This window comes from Vipera ursinii, assembly GCF_947247035.1.
Source record: "Vipera ursinii genome assembly, chromosome: 9".
Lineage (NCBI taxonomy): Eukaryota > Metazoa > Chordata > Lepidosauria > Squamata > Viperidae > Vipera > Vipera ursinii.
Genome location: NC_139523.1, coordinates 24,504,374 through 24,522,255, shown reverse-complemented (window position 1 = coordinate 24,522,255; position 17,882 = coordinate 24,504,374). Strand labels below are relative to the sequence as shown.

Below are 17,882 nucleotides of genomic sequence, written 5' to 3'. Positions count from 1 at the left end.
GGCCCAATTTCTCCACCTTGGCCGCTGGAAAGTGGATGGACTTCAACCCCCAGAATTCCCCAGTCAGCAGGACAGCGATGAAAGTGAGGATTCCTTTAATCCAGAGTTAAATGCAGAAATATTCCCTTTTAACCACAGTGTGATTTGTTTCTCTCGACTTGCTTGCAAGTGCAGAAAGTCACATTAGCAAATGCCCAGCTGTTGACTGCGGTCCCTCAAAGCAAAATGCAATTCATGTAATGATCCAAAGAATAGCAGGAGCTGGAAGGGCCCTTGGAGGTCATCTAGTCCTACCCCTTGCTTAAGCAGGAAACCCTATGGCAGGGGTGTCCAACCTTGGCCACTTTAAGAGCTGAGGACTTCAACTCCCAGAATTCCCCAGCTAGCATGCACTGGCTGGGGAATTCTGGGTGTTGAAGTCCACAGGTCTTAAAGTGGCCACCTTCGAAGACCCCTGCTCTGGGCAGGGAATTCTGGGAGTTGAAGTCCACAAATTTTTAAAGCTACCAAGTTTGGACACCTTTACTCCCTATCATTCCAAGACAAATGGCTGTCCAGTCTCTTCTTGAAAACCTCCAGCGATGGAGCACCCCCAACTTCTGCAGGCCAGCTGGTTAATTGGGGCAGGGTCTTTAAATCTGGTATCAAGGGGAGAGGATCCCCCTTGCTCTCCCCAGCTCCCCCTTCGGATTGGGGGGGCGCTCAGTTGCTACTAGTATTTTGACCTTCCCAGCTTGCCTTAGTCCTGGCATCTGGTCAAGCCAGCTGTCTCCACCCCCTCAGCTGTTTTGCCACTAGGAGTAGTATCCTTGGACAATCCCCTGCAAAGGACGAGGCCTACTCGAGCGAAAGAGTAAACCAGAGAGAAGCAGACACAGGAGAAAATGAGATCCCTGCTGGTAAAAACAGGGAAAAAAATTGGGGGGGGGGGAATGGCTAATTGGAGCCCCTTCCCGCTGGGTGGCTCAGGGCTGCTTCTCAGCTGTTGAGCAAACAATGTGCCCTTTGTGCAATTCACACAAACAAAGTTTTGGAGGGGTAACAGGTCTCTGCTCGGCTAAGGGCTGGTGGGAGGCCAGACAGCTGGCAACATCTGCTGATGGGAAGAAAGGCATTTCAGTTCTGCTTTTCGGTTCCCCAGGGGGGGAAAAAGAACCAGGAAACGCAAGTGGGTGGGAGCACTTTGCACTTATTTACTTACAAAAGCAGAAATTGGAAAGCATTGTGGGTTGCAGCTGATGCGGTTGAATCCCTTGACGCTAAGTTCCTTTTAGGTTTTTTGGAGGGTTTGTGATTTCCCTGCAAGCTTAGTTAGTTTCCTTTCCCACAACCTCCCCCCCCCCCCGAGGAGGAGGCGGGGTGTTCTACCCTTCACACACCCCTGTGCCCACAAAAGAAGAGAAACTGCACAGGCAGTTGTGAATGAATCACAAACTGTTCCTGTGGCCGCATTTTTTTTTGAACCCGAGAAGGTATGGAAAGCAAATGAATTTTATTTTATTTTTTTGCTAGGGCCCCTAACTCAAGGGGCTGCCCCCCTTTGCTCCCCAAACGGCTTTTTCTGTCTCAGATGCTTGTGAAAGAGCCAGATTTGGGGCAGGGGGAGGCATTGGGGTGGTGGGAAAGTAAATGGGGGGACATAATAATAATATGGGGTAGATTGTGGGTGGGTCTGCCGTCAGGGGCTGGAAACTGGCCTCTGAGTCTGCTTTGTAGGGTGAACTTAGCTGGCACCCACCGAATGACAGGGATCAATACTGGTAGCGCTCAACTTACGATCTGTTGCTAAGTGAGACACTTAAGTGAGTTTTGCCCCATTTTACAACCTTCCTCGCCCCAGTCATTAAGCGAATCATGGCAGTTGTTGTTAGTAACACGGTTGTTAAGTGAAACTGGCTTCCCCATTGACTTTGCTCATCAGAAGGTTGCACAAAGGTGACCCCGGGATACGGCCACCATCATAAGTATGAGTCAGGGCTGAAGATCCACCAATTTTGATCGCCTGACCCCAGGGGTGCCGCAGTGGTTGTGTGAAAACTGTCATGAGTCCCTTTTTTCCGTGCCGTTGTAACTTTGGTCACTAAATGAACTGTCGTAAGTCGAGGACGGCTTGTACTGCCCACAATTTCTCCTTGCTGGATTTGTAAAAAAAAAAAGAAAAGAGAGAGAGTGAGTGAGTTTTTTTGGGGGGGAAATCTTTATTATAGCTTATTTTGCTTAGGTGACTCGCTTACAATCCCTCCGATGCTTCATGACTTCGGCCCGGCAAATGGGAAACAAAGTCCCTGAATTCCAGAAGATCTTCCAGGTGAGACGTTGGCCGCATCCCGACAACCTTTGTGACCCCGTTAGCAGCTGCGACGCTCTCAGCCGGAGCGCCAGGAGCCTGAGCAAGTAGGACCTGGGAGCCAGCGATGAAAGCCCCGCCCCTTTTCCACCAGCATTGCGCCTGTCACATCAGAACGTCCGTTGCTGAGCAAGGCAGTTGTTAAGTGTGTCCTTTTTTCAAGGCAGTTGTTAAGCAAATCCATGCCATTGTTAAGTTGTTAAGCAAATCTGGCTTCCCCCATTGTCTTTGCTTGTTGCAATCCGGCTCGCAAGGTTGCAAGTGGCAATGGCACACTTCTGGAAAGCTGCAACTCTCTGGGTTTTGTGCCCAAGGTGGGACTAGAGCTCACCGTCTCCAGGTGATTGCCCTGAAGTCACCCAACTGGCTTCCATGCCTAAGGTGGGACTAGAACTCACCATTTCCAGGTGATTGGCCTGAAGTCACCCAGCCGGCTTTCATGTCTAAGGCGAAACTAGAACTCACCATCTCCCAGCTGCCTTTCATGCCTAAGGCAGGACCAGAATTCACCGTCTTTGGCTGATTGGCCCAAAGTCACCCAGCCGAATTTCATGGCCAAGACAGAACTAGAACTCACTGTTGCCTGGTTTCTGGTGTGGCGCTTTAACCACTAGACCAGACTGGTTCCAGGTCTATTTTGGGGCTACTCAGCAGACCAGGAGCGGTTGGGACAGCCATAACTCTGCTCCTCACAGCCGGGCCTTCTTGACCTGAGCCCTTTTAAGGGGTGCAGACATCCACTAATTAAGGGGGGGTGTCTTTTGTGCCCACCACCCCAGGCGGACAACGACTTGCCAGTGCACCTGAAAAGGGGGATATCTGATATGTTGATGTATCGCGCCACCATGGTCCTTGCAGCGGGGGGTGAGTGAAGTCGACCCTTTACCCATCTGGACTTTGGGTGCCGAAAGGCAGGGGGGCTGCAGAGGGGTGAGCGGGTGGTCTGAAAAGCAACAAGGGTTCACGTGAAAGCAACAATGGCGTCAACCGACAGCAGACTTTTATGGGTAACATACATACACACGGACCCACAAACAATACTCGGTGACAGAAACCCACCTCACACACACCCCAATTCAAGGGTGGGGGTAGGGAGTCCCCATGGAGGTTGTTCTCCCCGGCTTCTCTGGGGTCCGGCCGGATGAACTAAGCAGCCAAATCGCCGGTACACCTCGCTTTACGGCCACAACGGGGCCAAAAATATCCATTGCTAAGCAAGGCTGTTGCTAAGCGATTTGTGCTCCATTTTACGATTCCTTTTGCCACGGATGTTAAGCGAATCACTTCAGTTGTGTCATGAACCATGCGGTCATTAAGCGAATCTGGCGTTCCCCATTGACTTAGCTGGTCAGTAGCTGGCTGGGAAGTTTACAAATGGCGAGGATCCCAGGGATGCTGCAACTGTTACAAACGCGAGTCAGTTGCCAAGCACCCAAATTTTGATCATGTGACCAGGGGGTCACAAGTGTGAAAAGCGGCCGTTAGTCACATTTCTCAGTGCTGTTGCACCTCACTAAAATAGGTTTAAGTCGAGGATCACCTGGAATTAACTCTTTCTAAACATTTCTCTCCAGGCACTGGCTATGCGCTCTATTGCATTTATCACCTTGGAAAAATCAAGAAGCAATGAGAAGGAAGCCGGGAATGCCAGCCCCCCACCCTATCCCACTCCCCCCACCCACCCACCCCTGGCTGCGGCTCCTGTGTGGAAAACTCCGGGAGCAGATAAGATCAATTTGGGGGCGCTTGCAAGACCAAAAACTGCAAGGAAACGGGGTTTTGTTTTCAAAGTGTACACGATCCCTAGAGCGACACGAATAAAGAAAGACAACAAAGACCATGTTTTGCCTGGACTTTAAAATCCATCACTCACATCGTAAGTCAGAAACAGAATTTTTAAAAAATAGGCAAACGAAACAGGCACAGTGTTGAAATCCACAGTGACAAGTAAGCCAAGCCACATTTTTGGGGGTGGTGCGTGGACTGGAGGTGGGGAGGGACTGCCTTCTTGGGGGGCCTGGGGCCTGCTCTGCATCCAGCCAGCGCTCCCACTGGGCCATGCCAGCCTTGACCGGTCCAGTGCCTGGCCAAGTGGGCAGCCTGCTACTCCGCCGTTGTCTTGGACAGAACCTGGAAGACTTGACTTGGGAAAGGCTGGATGGAACCTAAATATAAATTGAAACACTGGACTGTTGGTTTTTCTGAATGGACCCACTTCTAGCCACATCGTCGTGTTGATACCCCAGAGGAGTTCAGCCCTGCCTCTTTCAGCATTCACCCCATCCCTGTTTGGATGACCTCAAGTGTCCCACCAGGGCTCTTGGCTTCCCCAAGCTCTGTAGCCTTCAGCTACGGAAACATTCGTGGCTGCACTAAGCCAAATTGGGTGGGCGTTTATTTTCCCATCGGGCTGAAAATTAGCCGTTCCCGGCTTTTTCCCATGGGGAATCCTGGAAGCAGCCTAGTCAGTTTCTCGGGTTTCCTGTCCTCTTCAAGAGAAGCAGTTTCTCCAGCAAGGGGGCTGCTCATCGGCCATCCTAGCCATTAATGAGGGGGCAGGCTGGGTGGCACCCGGACAGCCCAGCGGGTTCTTTGTACCAAGGGAAACACACACACGCACACACACACACACACACACACACGCACATGCACGTCCCCAGGGCCAAAGCTTGGGTTAGGCCCCCTGCCTTGCCGTTTGCATGGGCATCACTTTAGCAACCTCAAAGCATGCATGTTGGTTCAGAAAATGGATGAGATTCACGCAGGAAACTTGGTTTAAATCGCTTGGATCGGAAGGCGTCCACTTTGGAGCCGAGGGCGGAAGAAGTCGGTAACCGGTTGCATTTGGTGAAAGGGGGGGAGGGCCCGAAGTGGCTTCAGGCTTTCTTCAGCATCTTCGTGGTCTGGTTGTTGGCTTCGTTGATGCTGATCACATTGGCAACGGCCTGCCGGGGGGGGGGTAGAGAGAAGAAAAGAAAGAAGCACTGAGCAGGGGGTTGGATTGGAAGACCTTAAGGATCTCTTCCAACTCTGTTAATTCTGTATTCTAAATGGTTGCCAACTTAACTCTGGGGGCAGCTGGAGGGAGCCTTTACTTTTTAAATAAGGAGTCTTCAAACTTGGCCCTTTGATGACTTGTGGACTTCAACTCCCAGAATTCCTGGCTGAGGAATTCTGGGAGTTGAAGTCCACAAGTCATAAAAGGGCCAAGTTTGAAGACCTGTTTTAAATAATAAAGCAATAGCGCCGTCTGCTGCTGAAGCAAGAAATAGCCACAGCAACATACAGATCGTCCATCACTTACAATCCCAATTGAGATCAACATTTTGTTAAGTGAGTTTTGCTCCATTTTACGACCTTTCTTGCTGCCGTTGTTAAGCGAAGCATCGCTCACCTTCTCTTTGATATTCTCCACCTGCTTGCTCTGGACATCAATCTCGTTGCTCATGTCCACTGCCATGCTGCGCAGGTTACTCAGCATGCTGTCCACCTGGGTCAGATTCTGCTCTATCTCATCCTCCACGTCGTCCTTCATTATCCTGGGCAAGAACACACGTGCAGAGAGCGCTCAAGCGTGCCCATGCGTGAACACTGGGACTCCCAAATTTAGGATTTGCAGTTTACAAGCTCTCTCGTGTTAGCAGGGCCTGAGCCCTGCGTTCGAGATTCCAGTCGTCTTCTCCCCCTCCCCCCTCCCTCCTAGCACTGATGTGTTCCCTAGTTGGGTCGTGATATGTCTGCAAGAAAACCAGCAAGCTCAGAGGGCACCGCCACAGTTCCCCCATTTCCTCCTTTGCCCTACCGCTGGATGAAGGGCCCGCTCATCGTCATCTGCGTCCCGGCAGTCATCATGATGGGCTGTTGTGAGACTACATCCTGGGTGTTGCCAGAGGCTGCCTTACTAGCCTCCATGGCCTTCAGGTTCTTTAACCTGGAATGAAAAATGAAAAACGTCCTTGCTTGCACCCTCTCTGAGGCTCCCTGCTGGAAGAGGGTCAAAGAAGTCAAGGAGGGCAGCCGCCACCATGTCCAGGAGGGTCAAAGAAGTCAAGAGGGCAGCCGCCACCATGCACTTCAAAGCTTGCCCCTTTCTCAGGCTGCCCTCTTGACTTCTTTGTCCTTCCCTCCCTGCCCTGAAGACACTTCTCTGGAAGAAAACCTGCCAGGGTCCCTTCTTTGGAGGATGAGAGAGCACAGAATAAATCCATGAAGGAAAGGCCAGCAAGGAATCACAAGGAGGAGGAGGAAAGCCTCCTTATACAAGAGCAGTTTATCTGCAAACACCCGACTTGAGACATACAGACCCGAAGCACCCTGGTTCAATCCAGGACTGACTGACTGTTGTGTACACAGGCACACACGATCACCATGGCTCACAACATGCTTAAACCACGAATCCTGGCTTCCCACAAGGAGTTATACCCAGCCGAGAACTTACTTGGCGCAGGGGCAGACGAAAAGGCCGCAGCACTTGGCCATGTCGCTCAGGTTCTTTTCTGCTTCCTTCATGTCTTGGATAATCTGGTCTAAACCGTCCTCAATGCGGTCCAGCTGCTCTGAGCAGGAGGAGGGGGGAGAGAAGACCGTGAACACGGGGCCCTCCCGAGGCCATCCATAGGGGAGCGGCGGTTGTGTATAAGAAGCTAAAATCATGCACATTTTAGGATCCCTTTTTGCCATGGTTGTTAAGTGAATTGCAATTGTTCAGTGAATCATGCTCAGTTTGAGTGCCAGAGCCTGCAAGCCAGCAATTTCTCACTTGCATTGCACCTGTCACCCCAGAATTTCAGTTGCTAAGCAAGGCCGTCGTTCAGTGAGTCATGCCCAATTTTACAACCTTTTTGCCCCGTTTGTTAAGCTGTTCAGTGAATCATGCAGTCATTAAGTGAATCCAGCTTCCCCCATTGACTTTGATGGTCGGAAACTGGCCAGGAAGGTTGCACTTGGCGCTCACACGTCCCTGGACACTGCAGCCACCATAAATACATGCCAGTTCCCGGCGTCCAAATTTAGATCAGGTAACCGTGGGGAATTGTGATGGTCGTAAGTGCGAGGACTGGTCATAAGTCACTTTTTTCAGTGCCATTGTACTGTTGGAACTTTAAGCGGCCATTAAACAGATGATCGTTAAGTCTACCTCATTAACTGATCATGATAGGCCTGAATTTATCTTGGTTTTTTTCTGTGATTTCTTTGCCCCAGCCAGAACTGTACAATTGGGGTGATGTATAAAAATTTGGAAAGAAACACAGATAAACAATGAACGGGTTCAAATTTTACGCTGTCATAATGTGGTTTGATTTAGCATGGGGGTATAATCGTGGTTTATAATGGAAGTCTCCAATCTTGGCAACTTTTAAGACTTATGGACTTCAACTCCCAGAATTCCTCAGCCAGCTATGAATTCTGGGAGTTGAAGTCCACAAGTCTTAAAGTCACCAAGGTTGGAGAACAGTGGTATAAGATTCCCATAAACCATGATTAAAGAAATGCAGTTTAGGATGTGGGGATAATCCAGCAGTTTTCCCACTGTGAGAAATCCTCAGAATTTACCCCCTTGGTCGTCCAGCATAACCAAAGTTCGAATCCCGGCATCTTTGCTCTGTGGGAAAATCAGAAATAAATAGGAATGAACAATGGCTTGGCTAGAATTTTTTCTAAAAAATGAATGTCTCGTTTTTCCCCCCAAGTGTTCCCTGTTAGCTAGTCATAAAAATGCTGTTCACCCCTCCCTCGCTTCGCCTCTTACCTCATCCACCAGCTGCAGCATTCGCCTGGTACTTTCCAGAGACTGCAAAAAGAAAAAAGAAAGAAAGAAAAGAAGAATGCAATATTATGAGAGAAAAACAGTCGCTGTCCTTCAGTATTGTCTGTTTCAGAAGACTGGACTAGGAAAAAAAATCTGTTTTTTTAAACTAAGAATCCTGGAAACTCCATTGCAGACATTCCAAAATTTCAGATTTAAAAAACAGCTTGTTTTTTTTTTAAAAGAATCAGCTTCTACTGCCTACTCTGCATATTTTTCTCATTAATTGGAAGTGAAAAAGATGATGCTTAATCAGCTCTAAAGCACTCGAGGGGTTGTCAGCACCCACAAACTGATTGTAAAAGGAAAAATCCGGCCAATATTTGAGCTCGGCATATACAATACAGGTTTGTCCCCAAATTACAACAGATCGTTTAGTGACCGTTCAAGCTTACAATGGCACTGATGACCATTTTCCACCCTTAAGCCTGTTGCAGCATCCTTGTGGTCACGTGATCGGAATTGGGATGCTTGGCAACCGGTTCATATTTATGACGGTCGCCTGATCCCCTTTTGCTACCTTCAGACACGCAAAATCAATTCACTTAACAACTGTGTCACTAACTTAACTGCAGGGATTCACTTAACAACTCCGGCAAGAAAAGTCATAAAATGGGGCAAAACTCACTTAACAACTGTCTCACTTAGCAACATAAATCTGGTACTGTTCAGATTCTAGAAACAGAGTTCCTTGAATTGTCATTATTTTAATTTCTGTCTAGCCCTTAACAAAATATTCTGGAAATTAGTCGTTGCTTGTGGTTTTCCCTCTCTTAAGGTTAAGAGGCTCCTGAACCTTTAATTAGAAGCTTTTTTTTTTGCTTTTTTTATTTGTTCCACACAGCAGCAACATGACTGGTAAACTGTTGATTAAGCTACAGTTTAATTGCCCTGCAATGGGATGGCTTTAATTACAATTTTCTTACTTTTCTTTCCTTTTAATAAAAACAACAACCCAGCACTGTTCTACTAATAGGAAAATAAGAAAATGCAAGGATTTGGGCAATTAAAGATCAATTAAGAAGCAATTAACCAGCTATCCACTGGTGTATCTCCGACTGGTGAAATAGGAAGTCTTTCAAGGCACCAGTAGCTGCTTATTTCAAAGGGGGAAAATATTAATTAAAGCTGCTGGAGTCCTGACAAATCTCCTAATCCAATTTCATCCTGCAATTTTATTTCATTTGAGGGGGCAGGGAGGAACCAAAACTGCGGATGGGATCAGAGAAAGGGGGATGCAGCCAAAATGCACAGAAATATACAGGAAGTCCTTGACTTGCAACAACAACTTAAATCTCTGTTGTTAAATAAGACAGTTGCTGTGAGTTTTGTCCCATTATACGACCTTTCTTGCCACAGTCGTTAAGTGAATCACTGCACTTGTAGACACACGGTTGTAAAGTGAATCCGGTTTCCTCACCCTTGACTTTGCTTGTCAGAAGGTCTCAAAAGAGAATCACGTGATTCCCCGTCATAAATATGAGTCAGTTGCCAAGTGTCCGAATTTTGATCATGCAACCACAGGGATGCCGAAAGGGTCGTAAACGTGTAAAATGGTCATAAGTCACATTTTTCAATGCCTTGTAACTTTGGTCGCTAAACATATAGATGTAAGTCGAGGACTACCTGTAAGAAGTTGGAAATTTTGCTCCCTGTTTGCAAAAAGGAATAAATTTCATAAATAAATAAATGTCCGTCAAGAATGTGAATGTGAGGCTGAGCCGAGGGGAGGCCTCCTGCCCTCCGGGGTGCCCCATTGGCGCCCTGCCCCATTTCTGGTGGGGCCAAGGCCATCCTGATAAGAGGAAGGGCCTTGTAGTTTCCGTCTGCCTTGGCAAACCCCGCACCTCGTTGTTGATGTGGTGGATCCGTTGCTCCAGGCCTTCCGACTCGGGTCCTGCCACGCTGCCGTGGGCTGCCATGCTGGGATCCCCCTGGAGAGCACAGAGGGAGAGGGAAGGTGCCCTCGACGGGAAGGGCCAGCTTCTCCTGCAAAAGAAAATGGGGGGACGGGGGTACCAAGGGGAGAAATAGCCCGTCCATCAAATGATCTCCCCCTATCTTTCCCCAATCTTGGCCACTTTAGGTGGGTGGACTTCAACTCCCAGAATTCCCCAGAGCGCACAGGGAATTGAAATATGACCTCATAGCCATGAGGGCTAGAAACTTGCTTTTAAAAAAAACCCCAAATCCCACGTTTTTGTACCAAGCGCTAGAAAGTGCTTATTGTTTCCTTATTTATTTATTACATTTATAGACCTGCCTATTTCCTAGATGGGACTCTGGGATCCCACCCCACCCCCCAAAAAAACCTCAAAGCGAATCATCAAAGCGATTCAAAACAAAATAATCAAAGTACCATGAACCCTATCATAAAACCAACAAAAATGCAGAATTGCGACATGGGTGCCACTGAATTTATACCTGTGCATGGACGGACGGATGCACACGCACACACAGCCCCATTCCCTTTCAGTGCCTGGCCCCACCCCAAGAAAAAGGAACCAGGGCGGGCCTGAGCCCCCCCCCCACCTCCCTCGCGATCCTATTCTCCCACACCGGATCCCAAGCGTGTAATTACCGCGTGGGAAAAGCGCAGCTGTCGCGACTTGGGAGCCAGAAACAGCCGCGCCCCCGCCCGTTTCCCCCCCAGCTCATGTCTTCCCCACTCTCTGCTGCCCCCCCCCCCCGGAGCATCCTCGGCACCTCTTTGCAGAACAGGAGTTGCCTTTGTGAGCGGATCTTGCGCCAAGCGGAGCGCGGCGAAGAGGCACTGAGCCGACCCCCCCCCCTCTCGGCAGCCAAAGATAGCACCTGGGGGCGAGGAAAGGAGGGTCCTCCGGATAAAAAGAGCCCGGGGATGCCTCGGGAGAACAAAACCCGGTGTTGCTGTCACCTTGCACAATGCACAAGAGGCGGGCGCCGCGTTGCAAAACAAAGTGCCCTTCTTAACTTCGGTATTTATAGCTGCAAACTTGGGAAGCTGCGGGTGCGATTCCCAGAGAAGACAATGCTTGGCTCCGGGCTGTGGGAAGAGAGTGATGGGGGTGGGCTCTCTCTCCCCCATCTGCTACCTTCCATAAGCAATTTTGTGGGTGCGTCACCCCCCTTTTGACAGTTCTTCCCCCTCTCGAAGCAAGCTTGGCTCAGATCGGTTTGCAAACAAAACAAACTCCTGGCTGGCTGCTCCAAGGAGCATTGGGGGTGCAGCAAAGGGGGTCTACTCAGGAATAAAAGGAGGGGCTTTCTCGGGGGGTGGGGGGTGGGAGCAGGTTCCCCCAGAGTCTTCCAGACCCAGTTTCATTTCTCCAACTGCTGGATGCGGCTGATGTCCTGCATTCCAATCAACTGGCCACCTCTTTCCTAAATCTCTGGGAGCCTCCATTTGATTGAAAAAAGAAAAACCCCCAAATTTAATCAGGGCTTGCTTCCAAAAGTTGTGGCTGCTCCACCACAGAGGTGCTTAAGAAGAGATTGGACCCGTTTGTCTGAAATAGTACAGCGTCTCCTGCTGGAGCAAGGGGGTTGGACTAGAAGACCTCCAAGGTCCCTTCCCACTCTGTAATTCTGCTAAAAAACCAAAAGACAGGAGAAAGAAGGGCTGCAAAGTTGGGACTTTTCCCATTTTGGCGGCTTCACCCCCTTCAGAGTCTCAGGAGCCTCTGGCAACAAAGCAGGGCGAGGAAAAATGTCCCTCCAGCTGCAAAGCGGTTCCAGAAACCATCTCTGAATCTTGTGTCCAAAGGAGGGTAATCTGAGCCTGGAGGAGAAGCTCAGGATTGGTCGGTCTGGTGGTTCCCTATGTGGTCCTCACCGGAGTCGTCTCCAACATCCAAGCTCAGCAGCGTCAATGTTCCTCCTCTCCTGTTCCTTCAAAATCCAGCTTTTCTATCCATGGAGGGCCACAGCGAATGCCCCCCCCTTACATTGTGAACTTTGTAGGTACAGGCAGTCCTCAACTCATAGCCACAGCCCCACATCTCTGTTGCTAAGTGAGACACTTGTTAAGTCTCTTTTGCCCCATTTTACGACCTTTCCTGCCACAGCTGTTAAGTGAATCCCTGCAGTTATTAAGTTAGCAACATGGTCGTTAAGCGAGTCTGGCTCCACCCATTGACTTTGCTTGTCAGAAGGTCGCCAAAGGGGATCACGTGACCCTTCAACCGTCATAAATAGGAGCCAGTTGTCAAGTGCCCAAATTCTGATCACGTGACCGCGGGGATGCTGTGACCGTTGTGTGAAAAACGGTCATAGGTCACATTTTTGTGCGGTTGTAACTTTGAATGGTCACTAAATGAACTGTTGTAAGTTGAGGACCGCCTGTATACAGACACATCGTAACCTTTGAGTATCTCTTCCCAGGCCGTCATGGCTGCTGCACCAAGGCCTAGACTACGCTGGGCTTGACTGCTGCTGCTTTACGGCTATCCTAAAAAGCAGAAGCTTCCAGATCTCCATAGTTAATTCCAAGCCTGTTTGTTCTACCCTAGAAGGACCTGCAAGAAACACACACAGCTAGTCCTTGATTTATAACACATTCATTTAGTGACCGTCCTACATCTGAGAAAAGGGACTTAGGATCAGTCCTCTCACTTACGACCATCGCAGTATCCCCAGAGTCACCCGATCAAAATTGGGGCACTCGGCAAACTGCCACGTATTTATGACAGTTGCGGGATCCCAGGGCCACGTGGTCTCCGTTTGTGACCTGCCCAGCAGAGGCTGTGAGAGAAGCAGGATTTGCTTAACGACCATGGGACTCACTTAAAACCCCCAGAGAATTTGCTTCATGGCTGTGACCACAAAGGTCGTAAAATCAGACATGACTGCCCAGCAATGGAAATTGCAGCCTTAATTCTGGCCATAGAAGCAGCAGGGGAATCGGGCATTGTAGGTGACGTTCCCTTTCGAGCAACTTTTGCCCTGCTCAAAATTTTCCCCTCTGCTGCTCAGAGCCAACCTGTGTTCCTCTACTTTGCCACCTGAAGGGACTTTTAAAAAAACAGGAAATTGCCAATGTCTCCAAATGGCCTTTCAAGCTGCCAACTGACAAAAGCCCCCCCCAGCCCCATTACCATACATCAGGGGTCCTCAAACTTGGCCACCTTAAGACTTGTGGACTTTAACTCCCAGAATTCGCCAGACGGCTGGCTGGGGAATTCTGGGAGTTAAAGTCCACAAGTCTTAAAGTGGCCAAGTTTGAGGACCCCTGCCGTACATCCTGCTCTTCGCTTTCCATTTGGATTACGTTGAGCCCCCCCCCATCCACGAAGAAACACAAAAGGAAATTGATCAAAAGCAGCGATCTCGTCCCCGTTTTCCATTGATCGAGGCAACACGAGGTTTGGGAAGATTTTTTTCCCTAGATGCGCTTAGATTAAAACTGGATTAAATTGGCGCCACCAAAGAAAAGAGCTGCCTCTTCAGAGGGAAAATGCCTTTTCAGACTCGGCGGGGACAGCTGCGGTGTTTTGGCCATTATTTCAAGCAAAAAAGAGATGGCTGTTTCACACACACCCAGGACATCAGTTAAGCTTGTAAGCCGCCCTGAGTCTTCGGAGAAGGGCGGGATATAAATGGAATTAAAATAAAATAAAATAAATAAATAATTGAGCTGTTGAGAGTGACTCAGTCCGAGGAATCTTTTGGCCTGCTGTAAAATGGATAAAGGACGACTCCTTGTTTGAAGTTAGGGGTGGGATGGAGAGGGAAGAAGACGGTCCTTTTAATACCATTACAGCAAAGTTTCCTTTCTTTCTTTGTTCAGTTCAGGAACCCACACAGGATTGTCATAGCTTCCCAAGAGTCCCTCACAAAGCTGTTTCATCACGTAACCCACAACAACCATGTCAGGTAGGCTGAACTGAGAATGATTGGCTTAAAATCGCCTGATGAGTTTCCATAGCTGAGGGTAGACTTGAAGTTGGGTCTGCTCAGATTGGTCCAACTTCTGCACCACAACACCACTGCGGTTGCCAAACATCTCAACATGCTGTCTCCACATCACCCCTCTCTCTCTCTCTCACGTCCCTCATCTGTCCGTCTGTGTCTGTCTGTCTGTCCGTCCATCCATCCAATTTCTGTCTCTCTGTCACTACCTATTTGTATCGATCTATCATCTCTCCTATTTCTGTCTGTCTATTTAACCTATTTCTGTCTATTTCACTGTCTCTATTTGTATCTATCTCATCTATCCTATTTCTGTCTGTCATCTATCATTTATCTATCTATCTATCTATCTATCTATCTATCTATCTATCTATCATCTATCTCATATATCTATCCTATTTCTGTCTGTCTGTCTGTCTCTCCGTCTATCAACCATTATCTATCTATCTATCTATCTATCTATCTATCTATCTATCTATCTATCTATCATCTATCCTATTTCTATTTCTGTCTCTATTTGTATATATCTCATCTATCTATCTATCTATCCTATTTCTGTCATTTATCATTATCATTTATCATACCTATCATCTATCTCATCTATCCTATTTCTGTCTATCTGTCTGTCTATCATCTATCTGTCTCTGTCTGTCTGTCTGTCTGCCTGTGCCTGCCTGCCTGCCTGCCTGCCTACCTACCTACCTACCTATCTATCATCTATCTATCTATCTATCTATCTATCTATCTATCTATCTATCTATCTATCTATCTATCCATCTATCAAATGTATATGCTGCTCATCTCACACTGCAAAATGACCTCTGGGCAGTTTTGATTCACTCCTTTGCAGCTTAATAATGTCCTTTTAAAGTCCTCTGCCTGCAGGACAAGGATCATGGCAGACCCAAACCGTCCCTGCAGCTTGGCTCCCCAACATGGGACAAACGGCATTATTTCCTTCCAACTCATTGGAGCTTGTTCCATTCTATTTCGGGTGGCAAAGAGTTGGCTTTGGGGGCTCTTTTTTGCCTCAGATCACATTGGAGCAGAGCGCGTTCCCTGTCTAATTATACCCCAATTCATGAAAATGTATGCATGAATCGAGAAGGGTCCACAGTATAATGCGAACATGCTAACTTTGTCTCCGACACCATCTGCTTGAGAGGCCTCTTTGCAAAGATCAGCGGGAGCATCTTGAAATGAGAAAGCATAAGAGGGAAAGTGCCAGTGTTTGCAAAAGAGCAGGCTGATATGCTACAGGTCAGCCTCTCAAACGAAACCTATCCTCTGCAGCTGGAATCTCCAAGTCTGGAACAGAAAAGGGAAAATTGCAAGAAAAATGGGGAGCAGCTGAAAGCTGGAAGTTGAAAGACAAATCAGAGGATGAACTGAATCCTTAAATACAAATTCTTCCTCAGGAGACACTGTGGAGAAAAGGTTGAGTCCTGTTTAGCCAACTTATCCAGCTGTGGGGCTGGATAGACCAGAGGTGTCCCCATTACTCACATCTGGAAAACCTAGAAAAAGCAACTGCGTAGAAATACCCTACAGAGAGACATTGATCAGAGTCCGTTCAACCTCCAGAGTAGATCCTCTGGGGGGAAAAATTGGCAAGCTTTCTGCAGAAAGTTCCTGGGCTACACCTTGCAAATATGTAGAAAAAAAAACCTCTGGGCTCATATTTTGGGGTCTCCACAAGGCTGGAGAGGAGGGGTAACGTGAGGCATGGGGAGGGCGCCGGGTTGAAGAAGGCAGCTCTGTCCAGGGTGTCTGGTTGGTTGCTTTTCCAAACAGGCTGCACACACGCACAAAGACACACACGCACTTCCCTGGCTCCTGAAAGCGGTCGTGCCAGGTGGCCACACAGCTCAAAGACTTGCAAAGGACAGTCACCCTTCCGAGGCACCAATCAGTTTGGATTTTGTTTTTTCCTGGCAAATTCACTTTTTAAACCACACACCTGCAAGCCCTTTGCCAGTTTGCCAAGCAGTCCTTAGTAAACAACAGGTCGCTGAGAAGTCGGAGGACCCATTTCGCTGCCTCTGACGCATCAGAGAAAGAGGTTTGTAAGTGATCTAGGATCATGCAGGCCCCCCCCCTGGAGTTTGTCCCCAGGGGAAAACCAGGACTGGCTGCAGGTCACCAGGATCAGCTTCGCATCAAGTTCGGCATCCGGGAAGATTTGCAAGGATGCTTGTGGCAAAGGTTGACTTTCTTAAGGGTCCCTCCATCCGTTGGGGTCTCCTTCTGCAGCCCACCGCCCCAATATGTGCCCCTCTCACCCCATCGCCCCCATCCCCACGTACCTCTTCCTGCTTTGCTGCTTTTCTTCTGCTCTCTGCTCAGCCTGAGCTTCATCCAGCAAGGAGCCACGCCTTCCCATGCAAGATCAAGGAAGCCTGGCTCCCGCCTCTGGAGGGAGGCCATTGGGTAGGGACCCTGAAAGGCAGGCGGCGGAATCTCCCCATTGGCTGCCTGGTTGGGGGGGAAAAGGGTGGGGCAGGACTGGAGTTGGTACCCTCTCTTTCCCTCCCTCCAGGGGATGCTGTTGCCAAGGGCAACCTGATGAGAGGCCGGGAGGATGGAGATGGCAACTTGGTGCCGTCACCTGCGCAACTCTGCGGCTGACACAATGAACTTTAAGCCCCCAGGGACCCCTCCTCCAGCATGAGGCATGGAGAGCCAGAGGGGCAGCGGGTCAGGTTGGACACAGCAGGCCTGTGAACTATGGCCTGGCTTCACCTCTTAAAGCTGAGCCAAGATTTGGATACATCCTGGGCTTTTTGGCACAGCAAGCTGACAATTTGGACATCTCTGTAACCCGGGGCAACTGGAACCTCTTGGTTACCCAGCAGATGTCTTGGTAACCAAGGCAACCACAGCATCTTTGGGTAATTGGGCAATGCAGCTAGATAACTTCCAGTTTGGCAAATGCCAAAGACGGTCCTGGTTCCCCCTGAGGGACAAAAAAGGCTTCGTTGACAGGTCATTCTTCCTTGTGGAAAAATGGCAGTCTATCTGAAAAGGAAATTTGGACAGAACAGAATAACAGAGTTGGAAGGGAACTTGGAGGTCTTCTAGTCCAACCCTCTGCTCAAGCAGGAGACCCTATGTCAGAGGTGTCCAAGGTTGGCAAATTTTAGACCTGTGGACTTTAACTCCCAGAATTCCCCAGCTAGCCATACTGGGTGGGGAATTCTGGAAATTGAAGTCCACAAGTCTTGAAGTTCCCAAGTTTGAACATCTCTGTCCTATGCCATTCCGGACAAATGCTGTCCAATCTCTTCTTGAAAGCCTCCAGTGATAGAGCACCCAAAGCTTCTTGAGGCAAGCCGTTCCACTGGTTAATTGTTCTGACTGTCAGGAAATTTCTTTTTGTAGTTTGTAGGTAAGCTTTTCCTTACTCCAGTCCAATGGTTCTGGGGTCTTCAGTATTCATCCACTTCACAAAATACAGAACACGTGCCAGCATGTGGTCCTCATAGAGAAAATGTCGAAAGACAACATGAGAAAGTGAGTCAAGTTACATTTGGTTCAAAGTCCCAGGGACAGCCCTCTCTACTCACCCTTAAATTGCTGGACGAAACCTGCTTGTTTGGCATCAAAAACAAAACAGAGATTCCAAGTGTTATTCTCCAGATGAATATTTAGCACTTGCTGCCTTCTCTGTGTTTGTGAAAGCAGTACAAATGAGGAATACATTAATTTCAGAAAAAGTGGGAGGTGTATGTTGTTTGATGCCAGTGGAATAAATTCACTGTTGGTTTCAGGGTGTGTGTGTGTGAGTGTAGTTCGCTACTCACAATACATACATCGCTGTGAATGTCGCTCTCAACTGGA

At 48.6% G+C, this 17,882-nt stretch overlaps 2 protein-coding genes across 2 annotated transcripts; one reads left to right on the top strand and one right to left on the bottom strand.

The window, feature by feature from the left end:
- The first annotated feature begins 760 nt into the window (after positions 1–760).
- On the top strand, positions 761–4,072 carry LOC310644520 (cytochrome c oxidase subunit 7A2, mitochondrial-like). Its single transcript, XM_083369609.1, has 4 exons — positions 761–899; positions 2,222–2,308; positions 3,127–3,211; positions 3,922–4,072. The coding sequence occupies exons 1-4, from the start codon at positions 885–887 to the stop codon at positions 3,975–3,977; spliced, it is 243 nt and encodes an 80-aa protein (XP_083225735.1). The 5' UTR covers positions 761–884; the 3' UTR covers positions 3,978–4,072.
- A 113-nt stretch (positions 4,073–4,185) lies between these two features.
- Positions 4,186–16,382, bottom strand: LOC310644519 (synaptosomal-associated protein 25-like). Its single transcript, XM_083369608.1, has 8 exons — positions 16,349–16,382; positions 10,001–10,142; positions 8,097–8,138; positions 7,901–7,949; positions 6,786–6,903; positions 6,150–6,278; positions 5,742–5,886; positions 4,186–5,292 (listed from the first exon to the last, which is right to left on the bottom strand). The coding sequence occupies exons 2-8, from the start codon at positions 10,073–10,075 to the stop codon at positions 5,224–5,226; spliced, it is 627 nt and encodes a 208-aa protein (XP_083225734.1). The 5' UTR covers positions 10,076–10,142; positions 16,349–16,382; the 3' UTR covers positions 4,186–5,223.
- Between the last annotated feature and the right edge of the window lie 1,500 nt (positions 16,383–17,882).